This window comes from Sinohyriopsis cumingii, chromosome 7, assembly GCF_028554795.1.
Source record: "Sinohyriopsis cumingii isolate HCF-2022 chromosome 7, ASM2855479v2, whole genome shotgun sequence".
NCBI lineage: Eukaryota > Metazoa > Mollusca > Bivalvia > Unionida > Unionidae > Sinohyriopsis > Sinohyriopsis cumingii.
In genome coordinates, this window is record NC_142967.1 from 100,174,895 (window position 1) to 100,197,928 (window position 23,034).

The window sequence follows — 23,034 nt, forward strand, 5'->3', positions numbered from 1 at the left end:
TGATATACCTACTCTTGAGTTATGAGGTTACTGCGTTATCGAGAGTTCTCCCTTTCTACTGGCTGTCTCCAGCGCAGAACAAATGCGTGCTCTGACATAGATAGGCTCACTTCGTGATAAAACAGTTGCCCCTTTTCTACTGGCTGACTTTGACGTGCGATAATATCCACGTGCGAGTATGCGAATACCATCCGTGGTGTAAAGTTTATCGTCGAAGGAGCAAAGTCCTTTTTGATTGTTGAGCATGGTGGAGATAATATGCCGCAGTTATGATAAAAATATTATCACGGAGTTCTCAGCATAGTTGTCCTAGTAATGACTGTCTGTAATGATGAATGGTGGCAATGCGACCGATGATAATTTTTATCATTAGGTCTTTCTCTTCATGGTATCATCACCGAGCGTAAGACAATACATTTTGGACCTTAGTTATATAAATTATGTGAAGGGTATTCCACAAGTTTCATCTTAGAACTTTCCAAGTTTCGTTTTGCTATATTTGCAGAGGAATGGACTTGTGCGGTCTCGATGTTGATATAGATTCAATATTGAGTCGGTGTAATTTTCATAAATGAATCTGCATAGGTCATGAGTAGCGTGGCTATATCAGCAATATCACCGTATTTGTGTCTGTTAATGTCATAATGAAAATGAAGCATGAGCAATTTTGAGAGGTTGAAAACGGCTGGACCGACGTAGATTGGTTTATGTAGGATGAGGTGTGTTTTTCTGGATTCAATCGCGACGAGTTCTTCGTCAAACATTTTAATGCTGACAAAACAACGTTGGCTACAAGCTTATCATGTAGGGTGTTGAAGTCAAGGTAGGATTTCAACCATGCGGATTATTCAAACTCGTGAGCTCGATGAACCTTTGCCATCTTGAGTCTATGTTGCAGAGTTTATTCCAGAAGTCGATGATGTATCTTACAGTGTGTTTTTTGATTGAGATTGGGTACCTTGACATCACCAAATCCGAATTATTTTGTGTCGGAGTTACTGCTGACACAGTATAGATCGTGTGATGATAAGTGGTTCAGCGCAGAATAGAAACTCGATGTGAGCGTCGTAGATATGAGAGCGACAAATGAGATCGACCTCGACGAAATGGCCGTAATCATCGGTATATCCGCTTGTCTGCCCTGCAAAGTGTGTGTGTGTGTGTGTAGTCAATGGTGTGCAAAAACGCAAATTGAAACTATTCTTAAAGCATTTAAATGTCGCTAACATATGCTTAGAATTTTCCAAATCATAAAGATATTTAATATGCTGCTCTAGCAACAACCTCAACTGTGCCGATGTTCTAATGTTACTGACGTACTACGAAATATGTTGTATAAATATGTATAAATATGTTGTATACATGTTAGTTTTATATTATTAATTTAATGAAAAGTGGCAATACAATCATGAAAAGGCGTATTATAGATTTTCTTTGTTGTGCACGTTTTATACATTTGGAAATATTATGCTTTCATGTTCTTTTTGTAATAAGCACCATTTCGGTTTTCATTCAGGAACGTAGTTTTATGAAATGAACGCGGGTGAGGCTGATTACAACTTCTCACCGGATCCAGAAGTAGATATGAATGCGGAAGACACACATGGATCTTATTTGCCTGAGAGTAGGCCTTTCGGTATAGACCAAAGACTTATTACAACTGAAAGAGGTATTGTATTGTAGTCCTAATGTTAATGATTTTCTTTATATTGTCGTGTTGGATATCTATCACATTTATTTCAATAAACATAGTTCTCTTTTTGTAGTTTTATTTTATTCAGCTTAATTGTACGTCTTTGATGACAAGACCCAGATTACATTACATTCGCTCTCTCGAAACGTAGGTCGGGTTATGTGAAAATGGATCTAATCATGGCTTCCAGAATACAGGTTTTAGTGAAGAACTATACATACTTTTTTCTGGCTTGGTGGAAGCTTAGGCTCTCTTTATCACGATGCTGTCTATTCGTATATGAACAGCATTAGGTAAACTTATTCGACGTATTTTGAAGCTGGATAGTATGTTGTTGTCTTCTCACCCGTCATTTGCTTGAAGTCAAAGTCATAAACCGAGTTCAAAATCGATTTGAAGAATCCACTTAATCATACCCTTTCTAGATTTTTGTCTTTTGGAATTTTAAAATACTATACTTATAGCTATAATTTCCAAGCCAATGTATATGTTTATTTTCATAGGTATCCCTATCACACCAGAAGACAAACGCACCATAAAATACTACGAATCTTTACAGTATATGCTTTACGAGACCGGATATCCTGAAACTTCCGACAGAACATGTTATCCAAAGTCTACATCAAAGGAATCTATTTCCATATGTATCCTCTCTTCTCCTGCGGAATGCATGGCAATCCTCCTGGAAGGTTAATTATAAAATTTGGTATTTTGACCAAACGTTTTGTTTCATTACAGCACGATTCTGGCTTATAAATTGATGTATGTCCGCACATTTATGTGATATCAATATTCATGTTAGCCAGGAAGTTTAGTTTGTTTTCTGCAAGATATGTCTATATAGAGCCGATTAAGTTCTAATTTTAATGTCGCATATAGGTTCCGGCAGCTGCATCAAACAGTAGCTCAAACAGACCTATATCTTCACCGTGAATTCATATTGTTTTGCCTGCGAATTACGTTCACGAGGAGCAAGTAACGAAGAATGAAAACTATACACATTTTATCAATATATGCAGGCCTCGGTGACTTGTGGGTATCTTGCCACTGAGCCCACTTTATGTAAGCTAGGGTTTCCTTTCGCATGAATTGTCACACAACTTAGATTTCTTAAGAAAACGAACCAATCAAATCTATGCCGATTTTCATCTCAGTAATGCAGATTAATGTATTGTGCTATTCAGAATTGTTAATCCAGCCATACCGACATTGTGTATTATATTGTTAACAGAGTTCTCCCTTCTTTTTGAAAGCAACGAGCATATCTCTTCTTCTGTGCGATCTCTAACATTGCAACATTATTACCTTGACCTACAACTCGGCAGAAACTTGACATTGTGTTCACTGCCGCTGTGCATGCATTTTAAACTCTCTGTTGCAAGAAACGTTGGGAAAATCACATTTTCAGTAAACCGTGTTTCTCCTAGGATACGTAACTGCTCACATTACCATTGTGCGTATAAGACCTACTACCTCCCGGATCCAGGTCTCCCAAAGAAGTATATTCGTCTTTTCCGGATAGGAGAAATACTATCTACTACAACACTTGATTTATCTTTCGAATCATTATCCCGATCATATTAACTCTAGGGAGATAGGCAAAAGGCCTAATGAATATTGTGCAACCAACCTGTAACCCAGGTAATCTCAAATTGTGAATATTTTATTCCAAATACAACAATTAACCCATTCACATGATTGCAGATAGAAAATGAATGTAGACTGTGTCATCGTTGAATATTGGACTAATATTTGAAGGTTAATTGTACATGCCAACCAATGGCCTCTTTTGAGACTGTCAGTGCAATTTTCACAGAGATTAATGTTATCCCATGAGCAGATATCTTCATATGCAAGTCCTTTCAAGTGATGTCAGATTATTCCGGCCATGCTACCTTCCTCAATCAATATACACTGTACATAGGATTGAGTGGTTATAAACTTGTCCCAGGTTTCCCTGGGGGGAAGAAGGAGTTTTTGAGTTCCATTTAACTATTGAGAAAGAAACATACAATCTGAACAACCATACCAGCTCCTACTCGAAAGCACCTTCAGTTATGTCAGTGCAAGGGAAAGTCGTGTGATATTTGTTTTAACAAAAACCATTCCCACTGACAGCAACCTAATCCCTTGTAGTCTCATAAGGACAACCAAACCAGCATCTTGAAACTAAAGGTAGGTTGCGTTAAGTGAGAGTGTAACCCACTGGCTCCGCAAGCTGAAGAGAGCGCTAAAAATACAACTGTTTGGTACTATAAAAGAGTCAGTGAAATCCTGGTCAAAGGCTGGAGATTCAGTGAGTCCCTTGAACACAGCCAAGTAATAATCCAGGTAAGATCTTACTTACTAAAACAATGTGAGTTACTTAGATTTTATGATGTTCTAGTTAAAGATGATTTGGTAGGATCAAGATCCTACCTATCTTAATAACAGGACATACTTATAAGAGTAATCGGTTCCAAACTTTACTTCACGAATAGACTACAAAATAGGGCATAGAGCAGCCTTGTATGGAACATAAGAACACAAAGCGACGATCTTTGGCTGTGGGTCAGGTCCCCGAAAAGGCACGATATTTGATAATAAGCCTTTAAAACCGACGGATTACTAGCTCTTGTTATTCTGTCATTAAATTTTGGAGAGCTTCTGTTGCAGTGCACCCTAAATAAGATCTAAATGTGATGGAAAAGACTGTCTGGGTTAGGAAGAATTGCGGTAAGAGAACACGGAAACAAGGTTCTCATAGGCAAGAATCAAATTCACCTAACTATGGCCAAATCCAGAAATAACGTACCAACTGTATAATAATCCTTAATACATGTGATTATAAATAATTACTTTGTTATTTACTGGACTACAATGTTGGTTCACACAGCGAAAGCCTAAACAAGCGCCATCAGCAGGAGCCATTGTGAACTAACGGACAAACGATGGTGTTGTTTATTATACACATAGACCAATTGTCCTGTTTTAGGAAGGCGGGATTCGGTAAATAGAGCTTATATTTATAACGTTCATGTAATGGGAACATATTCGAAGGATAAACACCATCTGAATATGGACCGGAATCCATGAGAGTAATGATCTAAATCTGAACAAGCTAGACAGCTCATGATTCTCGCAGAGTTTGCATAACTTTAACTATTGATATACGTTTTGTTCGCCCCTTACTCTTTTCTTTCCATCAACGTTAAAAATAGTGTCAATCGACGTGAAATTTGTATAGTAATCATTTGAGTCTTTCTATGCATTTATATGAATACCTTAAACTATTTGTCGTTTTTCTAGAGTGAATACAGATTTCGGACATTCCTCTCCCAGCAAATATTCTTAAGTAATGAAAAAGTATTAAGATATACAATTATATTTAACAGCAAAAAGTGCTATGGATGAAGTCTGCTTACCCAAGTTTATATCTGCTTTTAGGTCACTAATAATATCCTCATGTTATGGTCTGTTCATAATATTCGATTAAATTTTGAAAATTGTACCAAAAAGCCAATAATTGCTACATATGTATATATGTATATGTCCATATATATATATATATATATATATATATATATATATATATATATATATATATATATATATATATATATATATATATATATATATATAATCAAAACATATTGTATGCTCAACTGTAATCGATATGATGTAAGGTATATCTAAATTTAAATTGTTGGATAATATATTTTTGCTTTCCTTTCTTTGAACATTGATATTAACATTAAGGAGATAGAAACACAAAATTACTGCGAATATTATATATATTATATATATATATATATATATATATATATATATATATATATATATATATATATATATATATATATATATATATATATATATATATATATATATCGCATACATTAGGCGGAATACGATGCCCTGGGGATATGCTCTTGGTCTTGACATCAACCTGGTTGTCCAAGAAGAATTCCAGAAACAATAAAGGACTGTATTCGCTCTATGTCCACAAAGCCATTGCTTTTGGGGTAGCTGGTCAAACGTTTTTGGAGACGTATACTCCTCCTCGCAGGGTGACATACTTTATGAATTTCTTCAACAACGCCAGCACATTTGGGCAGATGGAAGGTGGCATAGAAATTGAGGTGGGCTATGTTTATTTATTTCTTGTTTTTAACCAAACCGCGTATGTAGTAATTCGTGAATTGCACGGGCTGAAATACTATTGATATAGTAGCGTCTGGTGCCACTAAAAATTACTTTTGTATATACATCGAGTTCATTTATATATGAAAGCTTTGTTAGATTTCAATTCAGTTTACCTGACATTACGTGTTAAAGGAAGATATCCAAAACAGAGTTAAAACATGTACAATTCATAACGTCTGCATGATACCTAGTATTCATATTAATTAATGATATGCTGCTAGTATTCCTTTGCCTAGGCTTATGGTATGGATTTGCGTCCATTGTTTTTCGGATGAGAAGTTCTATGTGACCCACTGTTATCCGTTGGGGTGGGATGCTCCCAATATTTATTTGAATTCCTGTGGAATTCTTCCCTGGCTCGTTTGTGTAGGAAGTCAAATTAGTGATAGAGAGAGGTAAAGCTCCGAGCCCCCAGTCAGCAATACCGACAGGTAAATTATTAAGAACACAAAGGTGAAATTAAAAAGAATAACAATTTAATACAAATTAAACGATATTAATTTCTAAACCAATCTTCTTCCTCTCGACCATGTAACAACCTATTTCATCACGTGATTATAGTGTGAGATGGCTTTCCCCTGTACTTGGTTTCTACTCGTCTGCGTTTACTCCGCCAATTACTCCGCCAATTCCTTTCCTCCTTCCGGTGTTCTCCATACTATGTTCTTCCTATACGCTTCCCCTTCTTGTTCTTTTACTCCTCCTCCTTCTCTCTCTCTCTCTCTCTCTCTCTCTCTCTCTCTCTCTCTCTCTCTCTCTCTCTCTCTCTAGCAACTATGCTTGTTCTCTGCCTACTGCCTTGCTCTATCCTGTCTCCCTCTTTGAGACTCGGGACTTAGTTCTGTCCCCAAAAGCTTCCTTTACGAAGCTTTCTGTCCTGTAGAACGTACTAAGTGTTCTCCCGCCAAATCACGAGTGGCTCCCGGAGTGAGTATATTTCTGCTTGACCAGTACGATGGCTTACAATCACTAATTCGTTCCCAGCCCAAATGACTGTTAAATTCTGGTTCGAATTGATGGCCCCACCCTTTCTCAGTTCCGAGTGGATATCAATTATACCCCAGTCGGTCGAACTTAACAGACGAGCCTCATGCCATCTGTCAACGCGGGGAGATTTACAACAGCATCGATGGTCCTTTGTTCTAGAACAAAGCTTCTAACGTCTACATGTTAGTTTTGACACCTAACGTAGAGAACTCTTGTACAAACACGAATCACCACAACAGTGGAAGGTCGACACACTCATGGCGCTAACCCATTCCTCTGTTCCTGACTTACGTAATCGCGGGCAGGCAAACGTGACACCCACCCCCACGCTTGAGAATAAAATCGGGATTTTATTCCCCAAAAATTACTTCAAATGCAAATGCGCGTTACTACACGCAATAAAATAGCAAAATTATAGCGACACTACACGCTGACTACGGACACGAATATACACACAACATACGGTTATCTACAGGGCGATCTATGACATTTCAGCGCTCCTACTCATGAAATCAGCGCCTACATTCTCGGTTCCCTTCACGTATCTAATGAACATCTGGTACTGCTGTAAGAACAGCGACCATCGCATCAAGCGTCCATTCGACAATTTCGCCTGCGCGAGATAGGCGAGAAGCTGGTGGTCAGTTTCCAATATGAATTTACGCCCGTAAAAGTACCACTCGAACCTTGACACCTAACGTAGAGAACTCTTGTACAAACACGAATCGCCAAAACAGTACAGGGTCGACATACTCATGGCGCTAACCCATTCCTTTGTTCCTGACTTACGTAATCGCGGTCAGGCAAACGTGACATCGGATAACGATTGAAGTTTGGAACACCTTTTCATAAACTTCAAGAAACGTTGCTTTCGTTTTCGTTGCTGTTTTCATTTTAACAGGGTTCAAATTTAAGCATTCAAATAGTTACGTATCATCTTGCACATAATCGTTATTAAAGAATAAGAAAAGATAATATCGATTCTTAATTGTTAAGTTCCTAGCATTAGGGAAGTCTTTCAGAGCTAAATGTAAGAGGCAAGCATATATATGATCTTCATGAATTGACTTTATACAAAACATCAGAAGGATACTCAGCCTACGAATGCATAATGTCTTGGATCAATTGGCTAATTTATTCTTCCTCTAATACAGGATAATCTTGACTGTCCAACAAGCAGCACGGTCAACCTAAGAAGGCTGACGGACAACATATTATGGACTCGCCACCTAATGTCCAGGGTTGGATTAGCTTTCCCAGAGACGGTTGGCTTTGTTTTCGACACATACATTGTTTATTCAAACGATGCTTCCGGTATTCGAGTTGTTCATGTCGATAACAAGAAAACGAATTTGCAAAACACCGTTAGTGTTGAAGTCAGTAAATTCCTTGAAAGTTGTGTGCAAAACGAAGTGAAAATGGTAAGAAAACGATTTGGTAGATTCATTAAATATGTAAATGGAAAATAGTTCGAGTACCAATCATTTTATGTATTATCAGTTTTCACTAACATGTTTTTTTCCGACATTCCATTGCATATCCAATGAAATTTCGTAACGTATTTAAGGCCTATTCCCTCTATTGCTGATGCTTTGTTTCGACCAAACGTGATGTAACCATAGGGGAAACGAGTTTTTGGCTTAATTTTCTTGATGGAATTTTGGCCATTATTTTTTTATTTCAACAATCTTCCAGATTCTTATGTTCAGAGCGGCCTGGAAAAGAATACATGCATTCATTAACACACACACACACACACACACACACACACACACACACAGAGGCTGGTTAATCGGGCACTCTCAATAACATCCTATCAAGTCACATTCAATCTCATGATTCGTCTATAAACAGTATTACTTCATATTTTTGTGTAAATTATTTTGTCTTTTTTGCCATGATTGCCAAACCTAAAAAGGTATCTTGTATATCTATGTCTGTACTTAGGTTGTAGTCAAAACGTCTGGTGTCATGTGGCAAGACAATAAAAGCCTGACTACGCATTTATGTAATGACCGTGAAGGGATTATCAATAAAGTATTGGAGCTCTTTGTATTGATTAATCAAGGCGACGCTGTGCTGGTGGAAACCTTCATTGAGACAATCAAACCCGAGAAAGTCTCCAACGGTAAGAATGTCATATTAGAGCAATTTAAGATGAAAACTACTTGATGGTTTAATATGATAAATGTCAACTCCCATTTTGTGTGATCCACATACACATCCGATGTGACCGACCCAAAGAATCATCTATCCCACAAAACCAGTCACTATGGGTAGTAACCGAAAATCATATTCACAAATATGTGTGATTCTCATACATATCCATGTGCAAAGTTTCGATTAGAAGATATTCCAAACTGTTATAGTTTAAAAGTTCGTTAAATATGACTTTTGCTCACCTTGAAATGCGCAAGGAAAGCCCAATTCCAGCACGATCTTTATCTTTGCTTAACATATACAAAGCGATGAACTGACACATAGAGATGGAAGGGGAGATAGGCTAAGGATTTCATAATATCCCTATGAAAATGCATGGGGAGATAACGTGAATTGCTAAATCAAAATACAAGGTGTTATTCAATTAGTTTCCATTATTGATAGTATTGCATATCATCGCGCTTTATTTTGGTATCTGTATCATTCGCATTTCTCCTTCAATCCACTGATATCTGTTCTGTCTAGTACTTCGCAAACATAACATGTTAGCCCTTAATGCATGCATTCTCGAAAGCTCATCTATTAACCGCTTCTATGAAAGTGGGACATGCAGTTGGAGCGCTGAAATGTATTAACGAAGGCTTACAAAGTTGATTTTTTTATACAGTAATGTTATACACTTATTACAGAGCTTATATGTATTCGTTACTTCATTATGCATTCCACTTTTAACGTCTCTGTTTCAGTTCCCAGATGGCATTGTACAAAGGAATGTGCTATTCGAATGAGATCAATCGTATGTCGAAATCGTCTGGATATACCTGTGACCACTAATGTTCGTTATTTTCACGTTTTTATATGACTGATATTTTTTAGGCTATATCATATAATGATTCAATGCAAACAAACATTGCAATAAATACAAATATTAAAATGTTTCACATTTCCCTATACCTATACTTCTTAGACTAATCTTCAAAGTAGCCTTTTTACCATATTGTTTATATTCGATCACTGGTTCTTGATAAGACGCACTAAATATGTTTTGACATTGAATGTTAACTGTTTGCTGCAACACAACCTTACCCACGCATCAGACTCTCCGTGAATGCGAATTACACTAAACTTGTTCGCAGTAAAGTGAAGCTATGCTATATAATTACATCCTCAAAAAAGTTTGCAAGTTCAGATTACTTCAGTTCACCTTTTAGTTCAGTACGTTTTGATTGGGCTTCTATTAGTTGCTTTTCAACAGTAACGATTTTCATCTTTGGAGGATGTCTCAAGTGGGTTATATTAAGTATCCCTTTGAATGGTGTTCGGTGATCGTTACTATTATTCTATGAGTAGATTCTTATCTATAAATGCTCTCCTGCACGTACACTACTGGACAAAGATTTATCAGAACTGTTATCATTTACATACTTTACCAGACAATTTTACGACAACACTCCCTTCAAAAGAAGCCATTATATCTCTAATACAGTGTAACGCAGTTGGTGCGATATATGAAAGTCACTCGCGTCATGCGTCAGCTAGCCTAATATTAACGTATATTCTAAACAGACTGTCAGAACTGTATATGCAAGGCTCCAAGATATACAGTGATGTGAAATAACAACTACAATTCACTCTCATTACCCAAGAACTAATATAAATTGAAATAATTCAAGTAGCAATGGCAAAACATAATCTAAACAAGTTGACTAGGTTCTTAATCATCTTCAGGGTCTATTAAGTGAGGTAGCAATACAGAATGTAACATTTCAACCTTTGAAGTAACATGTGAGATGAAGGTGACGCGCAGCAATAATTCACACTGAAACATGTACATTATTCGAAAGCATATCTGGTTCTACGCTGTATGATTTATTTCATATATACAATATACACCATGCAGTGTAGGTGCGTCGTTTTATAAAGATAGACACAAATGGCGCGTACAGTTTAATTTAATACTAGCAAAAGACACCTGAATATATGAGCATGTTTCTGTGTGTTTGAATTGGGCCGACGTTGTTTGACTTCATCTAAAAATTTATCCCTTATATGACGCAATGTTAATTGTCAGCAGCACAGGGCCTTTGTTGTTTTGTACTCTTAGAACGCTATTTCGAAGATATTCTTAATCAGTCATGTTTTGTTTCATATTAACTGTGCTGAACCGTATTTGCTAACACGGAATTTCGGAACAGAATCGGAGTCTAAACGTTTTAAGTTCAAATAAACAAAGGCAATATTTATTTACCGTCAATTTGTTAGACACATATAATGATCTGAACTGTTTGATTAAATCAGACGAGTTGGCAAAGTGTTTGACGTTGATCCATACTCCCTGTTTTCGGACGTGCAATGTAGAAAATACACCATATAAGCGTGATTGTACAAGATATTCGGATCACTACTGGTGGATGCAATATAAAATACGTTGACTCTTGTCTACTGATACATTACGTGAAAACACATCTAGCACAATTCTTCGTGTATATATTTCATGACGTCTATACACAAATATTCGGACTAATACAAATGATTCACAATAATACAATATTTATAGGTGGCAGACATCCATTAATTATTCATATGATGTGATCTGTCGCAAAATATATCCATTCTGACTCTTGAATGTCTTAAAGTGCAGACGTATGGGAAGCTATACTTAAACAAATTACAATAATCTTATAAACAAGGACAAACATAAATTATACCGTGTATTGCTAACCACTTAGCGAATGACTTGCGGTCATCTTAGAAGTTATTTATACTCTGTGTAAACGATAAAGTATTCAGACCTATTCATTATAACATCATAATTATCCATAATAATTTAATTACGGTCCATACCTGTAATGAAATGATTTCAAGTAGTCAGTTCAGCATAAAAGCATCGTGTTTGTTATGGTCAGACGTACATAAGTCATTGACCTTTATGTAAAAAATATTTATATTTTAAATTACATTTGTACTGGCTTAGATTGAAGTTCTATAAATCAACATATTGAACTGGTCTATATTTCTCCAGATTCTAAATACTGCATCAGTCTTGTATTGTTAATCGTTGGTCTCTTCTAATAATTTCTTTCTCAAACTACCGTATTAGATGCGCATCTTTGCAAAGGAAATCCGTTTACAAAAGCTATTTTTTTTAAAGTGTCTGTAAAACGAATAATTTCATTTAATTTAGGTGACTTGCGGAATGTCTCTCGTGAAAGGCCCAGTAAAGGAAGACGATACGATTTGCCAGCCACTAAATGTCACTCTGACTGGGCATGGTTTCATTGACGAGAGCGAAATGGAAAGGTTTGAAAAAGATGTCAGGGAAAAGTCCACCTACGTTTTCCAAAGCATCATGTCATATGAGAGTCAACTAAGCACATCGGAAAGAGGAGGCCTTCTTGCTCAGACTGATGTCATTGGTACGTTATACAAACGTCTGAAAAATGCAACGGATACGGACGCGTACAGCATATATAAACATGATAAATAGCATACAGTGGAAGGAACAACTATAAACACTGGAATTCAATTTTCTGTAAAGCAATAAGTAAGATAACTAATATAAACGAAAGCGTGTTTAAAACATTGAAGCGGACTGAATGTTATTCTCCTTGTCGATCAATGTCTTGTTTGTGTTAAGTTTGACATGTGCAATCGAAATGTTTTGTAAGGCTGACATCCATTCGTATTAATACTACAACACAATTTCAATATACAAGACTGACTCAATCATTGGAGTCCATCACACCGTTACGTTCAACGATTGATTGTATACGACTAATACATCAACAGTTGAAATTAAACGAGTTTACTTGGATATCCCGGCCTCTTTTATTTAATCCAAATACGCTTTTAAAGATTAATGAATGTATGGTTTTAACTTACCAATACAATCAACTTGCAGTTAGTATCAAGAGCACAGGCATTATAAATCCATTATTCACTATCTTATGCAAATCAACGAACATAGTTCAGATATGGCTAGAAAGAACAAATATTTAATCTAACGTTTGTGTAAATTCATCTAAATCTGTAGAACCAATGGTGTCAAGATGTGAAATCATTATTCTCCTATAGAGACTTTTATCATCAATATTACTGTATCGTAATAAATAAGCCTCACAACGAAGTAATCATAGCGAACGATTATAAATATTTACCGGGACACTAGATGACCCTTGAACCAGAAGGTTAAGGTTACAGAACACACTAGTCAAAAGCTCATCAAAGTGCTCATGTCAGCGTCCTTTTGTATCTACGTCAATACCTAAGCTTTTCCAAATTTGTTTTCTCTTTTCATTTCTTATATATTATGTTCAGGTATTGACTTCGTGATCACCAGAAGAAACGGTACACTTACTCCTGTTGGTATAGCGGCACACAGTCACAACTGCATTGCCACATGTCAGATGTTCGAGAACTTGTATCCAAAGATGAAAGGCATGTCAGTTGGTCCTCTTGTTGAGACCATGATAACAAGATCTCAGAAATGTATAATGGTCGGAAAGATGGTACTTGTGATAGGAGCTGGTGGCTTTAGCAGACAATTTATTTGGGCAGCAGCAAAAGAAATGGGCATACAGGTAATTATGTTACCGTAGATCTTAAACAATGTAATCTGTTATATATGTAACAAGCAACACATGTCACTGAATTTTCACAAATCCAGATTTGTCCACTGTTGTACGTAGTTATACTATCTATTGGTGCAAATAAATGTGTACAGGTCAGGTTAAATCACTGCTTGACCGACTATGTATTATTTACTTTAAAGCTGTCCATGTTGTCTATGAAGGACATATGAATAAGCATTTTTACCCACAGTGAAGAAAAATTTAGGCACCGATTTAAAATGTAATGTGATTGTATCGACAACGGGAATGAACGTATTAAAGTTGTGATATATTTAGCCACCTTTTAATAGCAAAATTGCTAACATTTAAAATCATAATCTACGAGCGAAGGAATGTAGGAGTAACATAGTGTTATTCTATTCTCTCCGTTCTGCTAGGTTTGTATGTGACTCTGGAACAGCAATCGAGTTCTGTAAAAATATTTATGTGTATAGTTCAGACCTATTAAGATGTAATGCAAAGATAGAAACTTGAAATATAGATATAAGGGATGCTTATGATAGGTGAGGCAATTTTGCAAAGCAGCTGGCCCTGTGGACCTAACTCAATATAGTATGTGTTCGATAACAGAATTAGCTATTTATATTGTATGCAGAGAGACGGCATCGGTATCATTGTTTAATTTAAAATATATGAAAAACTCACATTCTAGGAGATATTATTATCATAAAGCCATGGTCCTCAGTGCCCTGTGTAGACTTGATACAGACTGGATGATGACGTTCATATGGAACCTTTTGTAATGCGTTTTATAGCATTTGTATAGTCTATCAACATTTTACTTTAACGTGAGCGTGCTTGAGGTCAAGCATGGATAACAAAACAACCAGGGACATAATTGACAAACCAAGTGATTACTCATGGGTATGTAACTATGACCACGGAAAAAACATGCCATTTCATTCTGATTTAATTCTCGTTTAATTCTCGTTTAAGTATTGCTTACTATCCCGAACATGTCTTTAAGAACAACTTGATTAAACATATTATGTCTGTTGCATGCTTTGCAGGTGGTGTTGGTTGATTCGGATCCAAATCATAGCGCCAAAGACGAGGTCGCAGAGTTCATCCACGTCGATTTCTCAGATCATACTCAGGATGACCAGCACGCTATGAAGATCTACAAGCATATTAAGGATAGCCAAATTAAAGTGAATGGCTGCCTCACGTTCGTCGAGGATTATGTGCCCCTAGCAGCCGTGTGTTGCGATCTTCTTCAACTACCAGGTTAGGGCCTTATATGATAATATTCAGATCCACGTTATATTAGGTGAACTCTGGTTTAGGTGAAGTAGAACGTCGGTTGTTATTGTTCCTGAAATCATCAAAATTTAGTAATTTATTTTGCTTTACGAACCATGTCATTTTTAATGGTCTTTAGGTATCATTATATTTTTTCATTGATTGCTTAAACACACACGCACATATTCTTTGAATTTAAATCCTAAATATCCCTGCTTAAGTTCCACCGAGGTTGAAACATTATAGACCCTGATCTGCCGTCCTTGAATGAACTTACTGATAAGGGTAGTTGATGTTTATTCTACAAATGATTTCAAGCGAACAGCACATCGCAGTTTGGAATTCCTCATGTAGCTAGCATACGAACAGAAATAACGAGAACGTTATGCTGTCACAGTGACCTTGGTCGAAATTGCTGGAAATCCTTACTGAAGGAAGTGAGACCGTTGTGGTGGCCTAGTGGTTAGAGCGTCCGCCTCGTGGGTTCGCTTCCCGGCTGACTCATACCAAAGACTTAGACAAATGGTACTAACAGCTGCCTCGCTTGGCGCTCAGCATTAAGAGGTTAGTGTTAGGACTGGTCGTCCTGGTGTCAGGATAATGTGATTAGGTGGGACATCATGCTACATGTCTGCAGCATGATAACCCAGTGTTAGACATTACTATTAGACTCTCACACTGCATACATCGTAGCGATATGACTCAAGCACTGTTAAAGCTACGTTACAAATCAAAATCACACGCACTCAAGGAAGTGATGGCGAAACATACTTGTACATAGTATACTAAACTCAACTGCAGATTTAGCAAAAGTGCCAACTTATGAGACTTTTGTGTCCTTGTTCATCTTGTAGAATGAAATATAAATATAATTTGGTTATTTTGTTTTTTTTTAACTTCGTTTTCTTCAATTTAAAACGATAGGTATGCAACAGAGCAGTAGGTTAACTCCATAAAAGTATGTCCTTCTTTAAAAAAATATAATTGAAAAAATAGTTCATCTGTATATTGTTTTTTTATTGCTCTAAAACCAGACAGTAAATATTCGCTGCAATATAACATAATAATACAAAATGTGTACCTTTATATTATAATTAGATGTGATCACATTTTCGGATAGACTTATAATTTATACATTGAAGATTTAAGCTTTGTTTCTTCCATTCTACTAGGAGCAACAAAGAAGGGAGCCTTGAGGGCTAAAAACAAGAGCGCCACACTGGCGTTCCTGAGGGAAAGGACGGCCCCCATACCAAATTGGCCGAAGACCTGCCTATACACGTCATGGTTCTCTCCACTGAGATCACAGGATGATATTGAAAATGTGAAGAAGGTAGGAAGGTTCCCTCTCATCATGAAGTTGGAGTATGGCTTTTGTGCTGTTGGTGTAACACTGGTGAGAAACGCTGAAGAAATGGAAGATACCTACAACGAAATTCGTGCTACATTACAGGCACCAGAAGACTTCATTGGCATTGGGCTTGGTCATGGCAATACCATGATGGTTATGGAGTATCTTGTAGGTACAGAGCACGACGTTGATGTCATAATACACGAGGGTAAACTTGTCGCTGCTTTCATTTCTGACAATGGTCCAACAAGAGGCAAAACCTTCACTGAGACAACCGCCTGTATGCCAAGCGTCCTACTTTACGAAAAACAACGACAGCTGATAATAGCTGCTTACCAGTGCTGCACAGAGATTGGCCTGAACAATGGTGTCTTTAACGTGGAGTTTATGATGGAGCGCACCGGTCCAAAACTGGTGGAGATTAACGGAAGAATGGGTGGATTATATCTCAGGGACTGGATCAGGAAGATATATGGAGTTGACTTGCTACTGTCTGCATTCGAGGTATCTTGTGGTATTAAGCCGTATGTTCCAGATCCGATACCCATGGGACAGATGATGGGAATCATGTGCATTCCCTCCCTCCATAGCCATATTCTTAAGGACCCATCATATGCATCCAAATGGAAGGAATTAGAGGCTACAGGTAATTTCACCCTGTTCGAAAAATATGCAGAGGTTGGTGCAGGTGGATTCGAGTTCCCATTTGCAAACATTGCAGTGATGGAGAAGGATCTTCCAACAGCCAGAGAGAAACTTATGGCAATCGCCAAAGATCTGAATATCATCCATCCTGACTACGATGTTGATAAATTTCTGAGCGATTTCCAGCGTACATAAAGCAGACCTGATCTATTTTCGGCGTATGCAGCGTAGACCAGGGTCATTTTAGGCGCCTAAAATATCGATAGGTTCCTGATTAATATCGGGCATTTATAAAGATTTGAAGATTTCAAAACAGCATTCGGCATATGCTATGACATCAAGGCTTGGTATTTAAAAATGAAAAAGATATATCTACCAAATCAAATAAAATCTACATTATAGTATTTAATGTAGATTAAATCAAAATTCATTACTTAAAGATTGGCATTAGTGATATTAAACACATTTTAAATCTTGGTGTTTACCTGGAATTACCTCACACACTACACTCAGGATATTCTTGATTTCATGTTCAAGATTTTCTTTCATTAGCTATATTATGGTTTGGGGATTGTTATATTTATACCCTTTATAGATAGTCGTTTTTCGTCTGTGCAGTGGTTTGGGGTTTTTCAATCTCCATGCGCCTTAGTTGAAATTTTGGGTTTGTAACCTTAGCATGTCTTGTACATTTGTTTGTTCCAGTGTTTATTGTGGCTATTTTAAGGGAAAAAGGAAATATGATTTTCATTAAACATCTGTTTATATTATGCAGCTGGGCAAAACGTTTGTATTTAAGCGATGTTAATGCTTACAGTTTGATGCACGTTAGAATCAGATTGCTTAAAATAGATCTTCAGACAAGCTTATGGTTTCGATTCTCATTGGTAGAGACATGAATTTGCTCTGCACGGGATGTAAATTACATGGTGTTATTGCATTATATACATTTTTGGGAGTAATTACAGTAAGTATTGTGGGCAATTACATTATCTATTTTACAGGTGGGGTGTTAATGCGGAACATACATTATAGGTGTCTATTACATTACGTATATTATGCCAAATAATTACGTCACATACTTTGTCGGCGTTATCTTCTAAATGGAGAGATATATTAGGCATAGTGATGATCATTCTTACGTCCAATGAAATAATTAATACTTACGTATAATGAAATCATTAATACCTAGGTCCAATGAAGTAGTTAACACCTACGTCCAATTAAATAGTTAATACTTACGTCCAATGAAATAGTAATTATTTACGTCCTATGAAAAAGTTAATAGCTGCGTCCAGTGAAACAGGTAATACTTACGTCCAATGAAATAGTTAACACCTACGTCCAATGATTTAATTAATAATTACATCCAATGAAATAGTTAATACTTACGTCCAATGAAATAATTAATACCTAGGTCAAATGAAGTAGTTAACACCTACGTCCAATTAAATAGTTAATACTTACGCCCAATGAAATAGTAATTATTTACGTCCTATGAAAAAGTTAATAGCTGCGTCCAGTGAAACAGGTAATACTTACGTCCAATGAAATAGTTAATACCTAGGTCCAATGAAAAAGTAACACCTGCGTCCAATGAAATAATTAATACTTACATCCAATGAAATAGTAATTATTTACGTCCTATGGAAAAGATAATAGCTGCGTCCAGTGAAACGGGTAATACTTACGTCCAATGAAATAGTTAATACTTCTGTCCAATGAAATAGTTCGTACATAGGTCCAATGAAATAGCTGATACCTACGTCCAATGAAATAGTTAATACCTACATCAAATAAAATAGTTGATACTGAGGTCCAGTGAAATATTTAATACCTAGGTCCAATGAAATATTAATACTTACTTAACATTCACTCATTGTATGCTCTACTTTATAGTGTAATACTTTTGGAGTACTTGCATTTTAAGGAATTCTTAGATTTTTGTGATTATTTGTCTGATTATTGGAACTCGGTCCAGTGGAAATATTCCTTAACCCGAAATAATTAGCCAGGAGCAAACGTCACAGTCAAGTGTTAGTGAGGTTCCATTTTTATGTATATTTAATTTAATTGTTTGTCTGTAAGTTTTAAAAAAAAATTAAATTTCATTGTATGCTATTGGAATATAACATTGCTGGTGGGCTTGATCTTCTCCAAAACTGAGTTCGCTTGACCTGATTGACTAATTTTTTATGTAATGTATGTAAAAAGCTATTAATAGCTTTATTATTGTCTATGTGTATGAACTTATTAACTTAATTATTATCCAGGTAAAGAAGAAGTGGTAAATATGTTGATCTGGGTTAGCGAGTTTGGACATTTCCATGTGAATTTTATAGGTCATTGTCTTATGTAAACAATGCTCATTAGATCATTATAGAAGGGTTTTTTCCCATCTGGTAATGGTTGTTTTTAGAAAATGATAATGTGACCTGAGGTCAAGCAGAGAATTATATTATCTTGTGACAAAAGTTTCACAGACATAAAACTTACAATAAATTGTTGAATGTTGTCTGCATGGTATTTTGGGGAATTTATACCTAAAAGGAACGTATTAAATATGTTTTGTGTGCATGTCTTTTTTCCTTTTTGTTTATTGGTTCAGGCATAGGTTGTCATTTAGGCTTGAAAAGATTATTCTGAAAAGAGAAAAAATGTATAGGGACTGAGCAACAAAAGGGGGTCATGATAACCCCTGATCAAGGCCCCGTTTTGCACAATAGAGGCACAAAAATGCCGTTGTAGCCAAGTAGTGTTGAATAATTAAAATATTCAAAGGCTAATCCAAGGCTTGTATTCGTGATGGAGGGGGTCAGACCACACAAAAATTGGCTGTCAGCTTATTTATAGCAAAAATAGCAAAAGTAAGTTCCATCCATCAGGGTGAATGACGTTGAATATCTCTTAAATCTTGGGTAATTGCTATAATATACTTGATCCATTGCAATCGATGGATAGTTTCAGAGTATTTTTCTTTTTCTGTTTTTTCAATTGTGCGTGAACACTTCCCACCCTGGTGAATCGGCAAGTGCGAAACAAAATTTTAATGATTCAGAGGGCTGTGCAGGCCTAAGTTTAGTTTGTTAACTTATGATCAAGCAGGCCATCTCCAAATTAACCACGGACACTTTAAAATAAAAACCCTTTAGAGGCGGGGCGGGGGGAGGGGGCCGCTAAGTTGCACCTGCTTAGTTATGTGCAGGTTTACAATTAATTACCCATTTAAGAATATCTCATCTTTTTATATGCGTCGCGGGTTACCCCACTAAAATAGTATATGTCGCAAGCGCTGACCATATGTCTACCACGTTTTGGATTCGAACCAATGAAGTCCGTTGGAAAGTTTGTGTGTATGCTATTAGCACTTTCGCTACTGTCTCACTTAAGAATATATGATGAATAACTTATATTAGCATACGCTTTCTTAACAGACAGACATTAAACATACACACGTATTTATATCGTATAATTTATTACTCAAGTATTTATGTTTAATATAAAATATATATATTTCTACACAGTGTACAATAATTAATTTTACCTGTAAATTTCAGCGAGTTGTAGATCATTCAATCACGTGACCAGGATAATGGATTAATAGTTGGAAATCTCAGCGAGTTAGTGCATGCATAGTTATTTTTATCGCAAACACGTAACCGGGGCAATGTCCAAACTGTCAGTATAATTGAGATTGCAGCAATTCATTGTATTTGGAAGACAAATAATCATATTACGTTACTGTAATACAGTAAACCCTTTTGTATCTTCTGATTTCGTGATTGTAATGGAATCGTTATTGTAATAATAAGGAGTGATTTTGTCCAATCTATGGAATCCCATACTGCTAAATTAGCTCGACAACTACTGGATGCAATAAAGAAGTGTCTTTGATTACGTGATTCTGTATAACAACAGCAGCAAAAACGTCAGAAAGTTCATGTGGAATGTACAGAGGGTTCATAACAGTTATTTTAACCAATTGTTGAACCTGCTGATATTCCTTGCAGTCCTTAACCCCCAACCCCATCACTACCAAAAAGTAAAACCATCATGATTAATAAAATTTATTGTGGATGGTTCAGACATATAATTCGTATTGCTGAGTTTGGTTGGCAGGATAAAGAAGTATATGTGGAACCTAAATATCTTAAAATATAAGTCATTCTGATAGGCGTAAATATTTATATCGCATTTATGCGGTTGTTCATCAGATAAGATATAATGCAGATTTTACAAACTTTCACCAGACAGTAGAAATGTATATTTAGCGAGAAAATGAAGGGAGGATACAAACACAAGACGAAATGAGGCTTACAATTAGAAAAAGAGAGAAGAACCACTAAAGACTATGCCTAAAATAACGAAGGAACATAAAAAGCTATGTCCAGAATCACACCCATGCCAATAAAATTACCCGGCACCGAACTAATCCTTCCAGTTAAACTATCCAGCACCGAAGTGTTGTCACCAAGTGTCAGCAAAATAAATCAAACTCCAAATGAGCGGTTGAAAGAATTAGCTGGAGTGACATTTCTGACAAAACAAGCCTCCGGCAAGATAGAATAAAACAAACATAACAAACCTAATGGCGGGAATAGCTCTGGCCTGTCGTCGCTGATTAACCTTATTGATCGATGTCGGAACGTCGTTTTACATAGCAGCGAATATAATACAAGTGCTCAAAAGTGTATCTGATCAGCAGTTGACATGGACGCACCAGTACTCAAGGATGAGTCTGTACGTGATTATTAACATTATTCTTATGAAGCTCTAAAATCAGACCAACGTGGACTAATCTAACTACAAGTCCATGATACCTTTAGGTATTGCTTGCCCGTTGAGGCATTTATTGAAGTTCAGGATATAATTGTGACAGATAACAATAATCCATACGCTGTAGATGACGAATGTGGATTTGTTAAATATAGTGTTATGGCGTTATTTAAAAGTGCCGTGTATGTGATTGATAGTAGACAAATCGAAGTATGTCACAATAACCTCGACGTTGCTACTATGATATTCGGTCTTGCGAGACATTCCGATGATTATTCAAGATGTGCTTCTGCTGGTCTAACAATGACGTTCACAAAGGATATTGCTGACCACCCTAACCATTCACACTATGACATAAGACGACCAAAGAAACTTAGCCGGTAGACGAAGGCGTCAATCCAAAACTTAACTTGGGAGTTGTGGCACGACGATCTCAAATTGATTCTCAGATATCTTTGTTGCATATCTTTGGATTAAGCAGACATGTTGGAAACGTTATCTTCGGAGCCAAACATACAGATGAGTTCGTCAGAAAGTCCACTGACAACAATGCAATTTGGCGAGATAATGCTTCAGCTGAAGGTAAAGTAATACTAACTAAACTTGCGTTGTGGATGCCAGCAATGCTTTTATCTCTCACAGAAGACGATCGATTATTATCGTTCATGTATAACAGCGGCAATTCAACGTTGTCGTGGCTGACAATGACCACATACTCAGTTACAAGCACAGAAAATTCATTTACAAATGCATGTCAATAGGGAATTTCAGCACCACGAAATGTATTCTTTGCGTTTCAGGTTAACACAGTATTAGATATGCAAAACAGAAACCCAATGCTGTTTGATAGATTAGCTGTGGCCATGATTTAACTAAGGATAAATGGACATCAGGAACCATACTATTGCATTTTGAACAAAACAACATAGCACAGCATAGTTTGATGAGATTTATGTGGTGTGGTCAGAATGTTGATTCTAGTTTGCAGATTTCTCAACGCTGCATCCAATATAGTATTCATCACTGGAACATCTGGTTATGTTCAGACAATATGTCGCTGAATTCATGTGCGATCAACTGTTAATGGTGTAGCTGCTGGTCCTCGGGGTTACAGAGCAATCGAAGTTATACGGTCAAATGAAACAATATTGCTTGAAGGTGTTGGCGGAAGAATGAGAGTGACTGATGTGCCCGTTGAACGTATGTGAATGTTAATTAGCTCATTCATAATGTCATAATGTCATATCATCACGTCAATGTTACTATAACACCTGGTCAGATTTAAAATCTGCAATCCGCATGGAAGAGGATTTATGGGGCAAAAGAACTCTAAAATCAGAGTCGTTGCAGGGCCCAAAAAAGTA

The 23,034-nt window shown here is 36.6% G+C and overlaps 1 protein-coding gene across 1 annotated transcript; it reads left to right on the top strand.

Annotated features, from left to right (window-relative positions):
- The first annotated feature begins 1,515 nt into the window (after positions 1-1,515).
- LOC149795808 (carnosine synthase 1-like) lies at positions 1,516-19,469 on the top strand. The gene is made up of 10 exons (XM_089965714.1): positions 1,516-1,669; positions 2,197-2,382; positions 5,576-5,814; positions 8,020-8,286; positions 8,813-8,993; positions 9,772-9,860; positions 12,210-12,441; positions 13,343-13,605; positions 14,667-14,883; positions 16,071-19,469. The coding sequence occupies exons 1-10, from the start codon at positions 1,534-1,536 to the stop codon at positions 17,087-17,089; spliced, it is 2,829 nt and encodes a 942-aa protein (XP_089821840.1). The 5' UTR covers positions 1,516-1,533; the 3' UTR covers positions 17,090-19,469.
- The last annotated feature ends 3,565 nt before the right edge of the window (positions 19,470-23,034 follow it).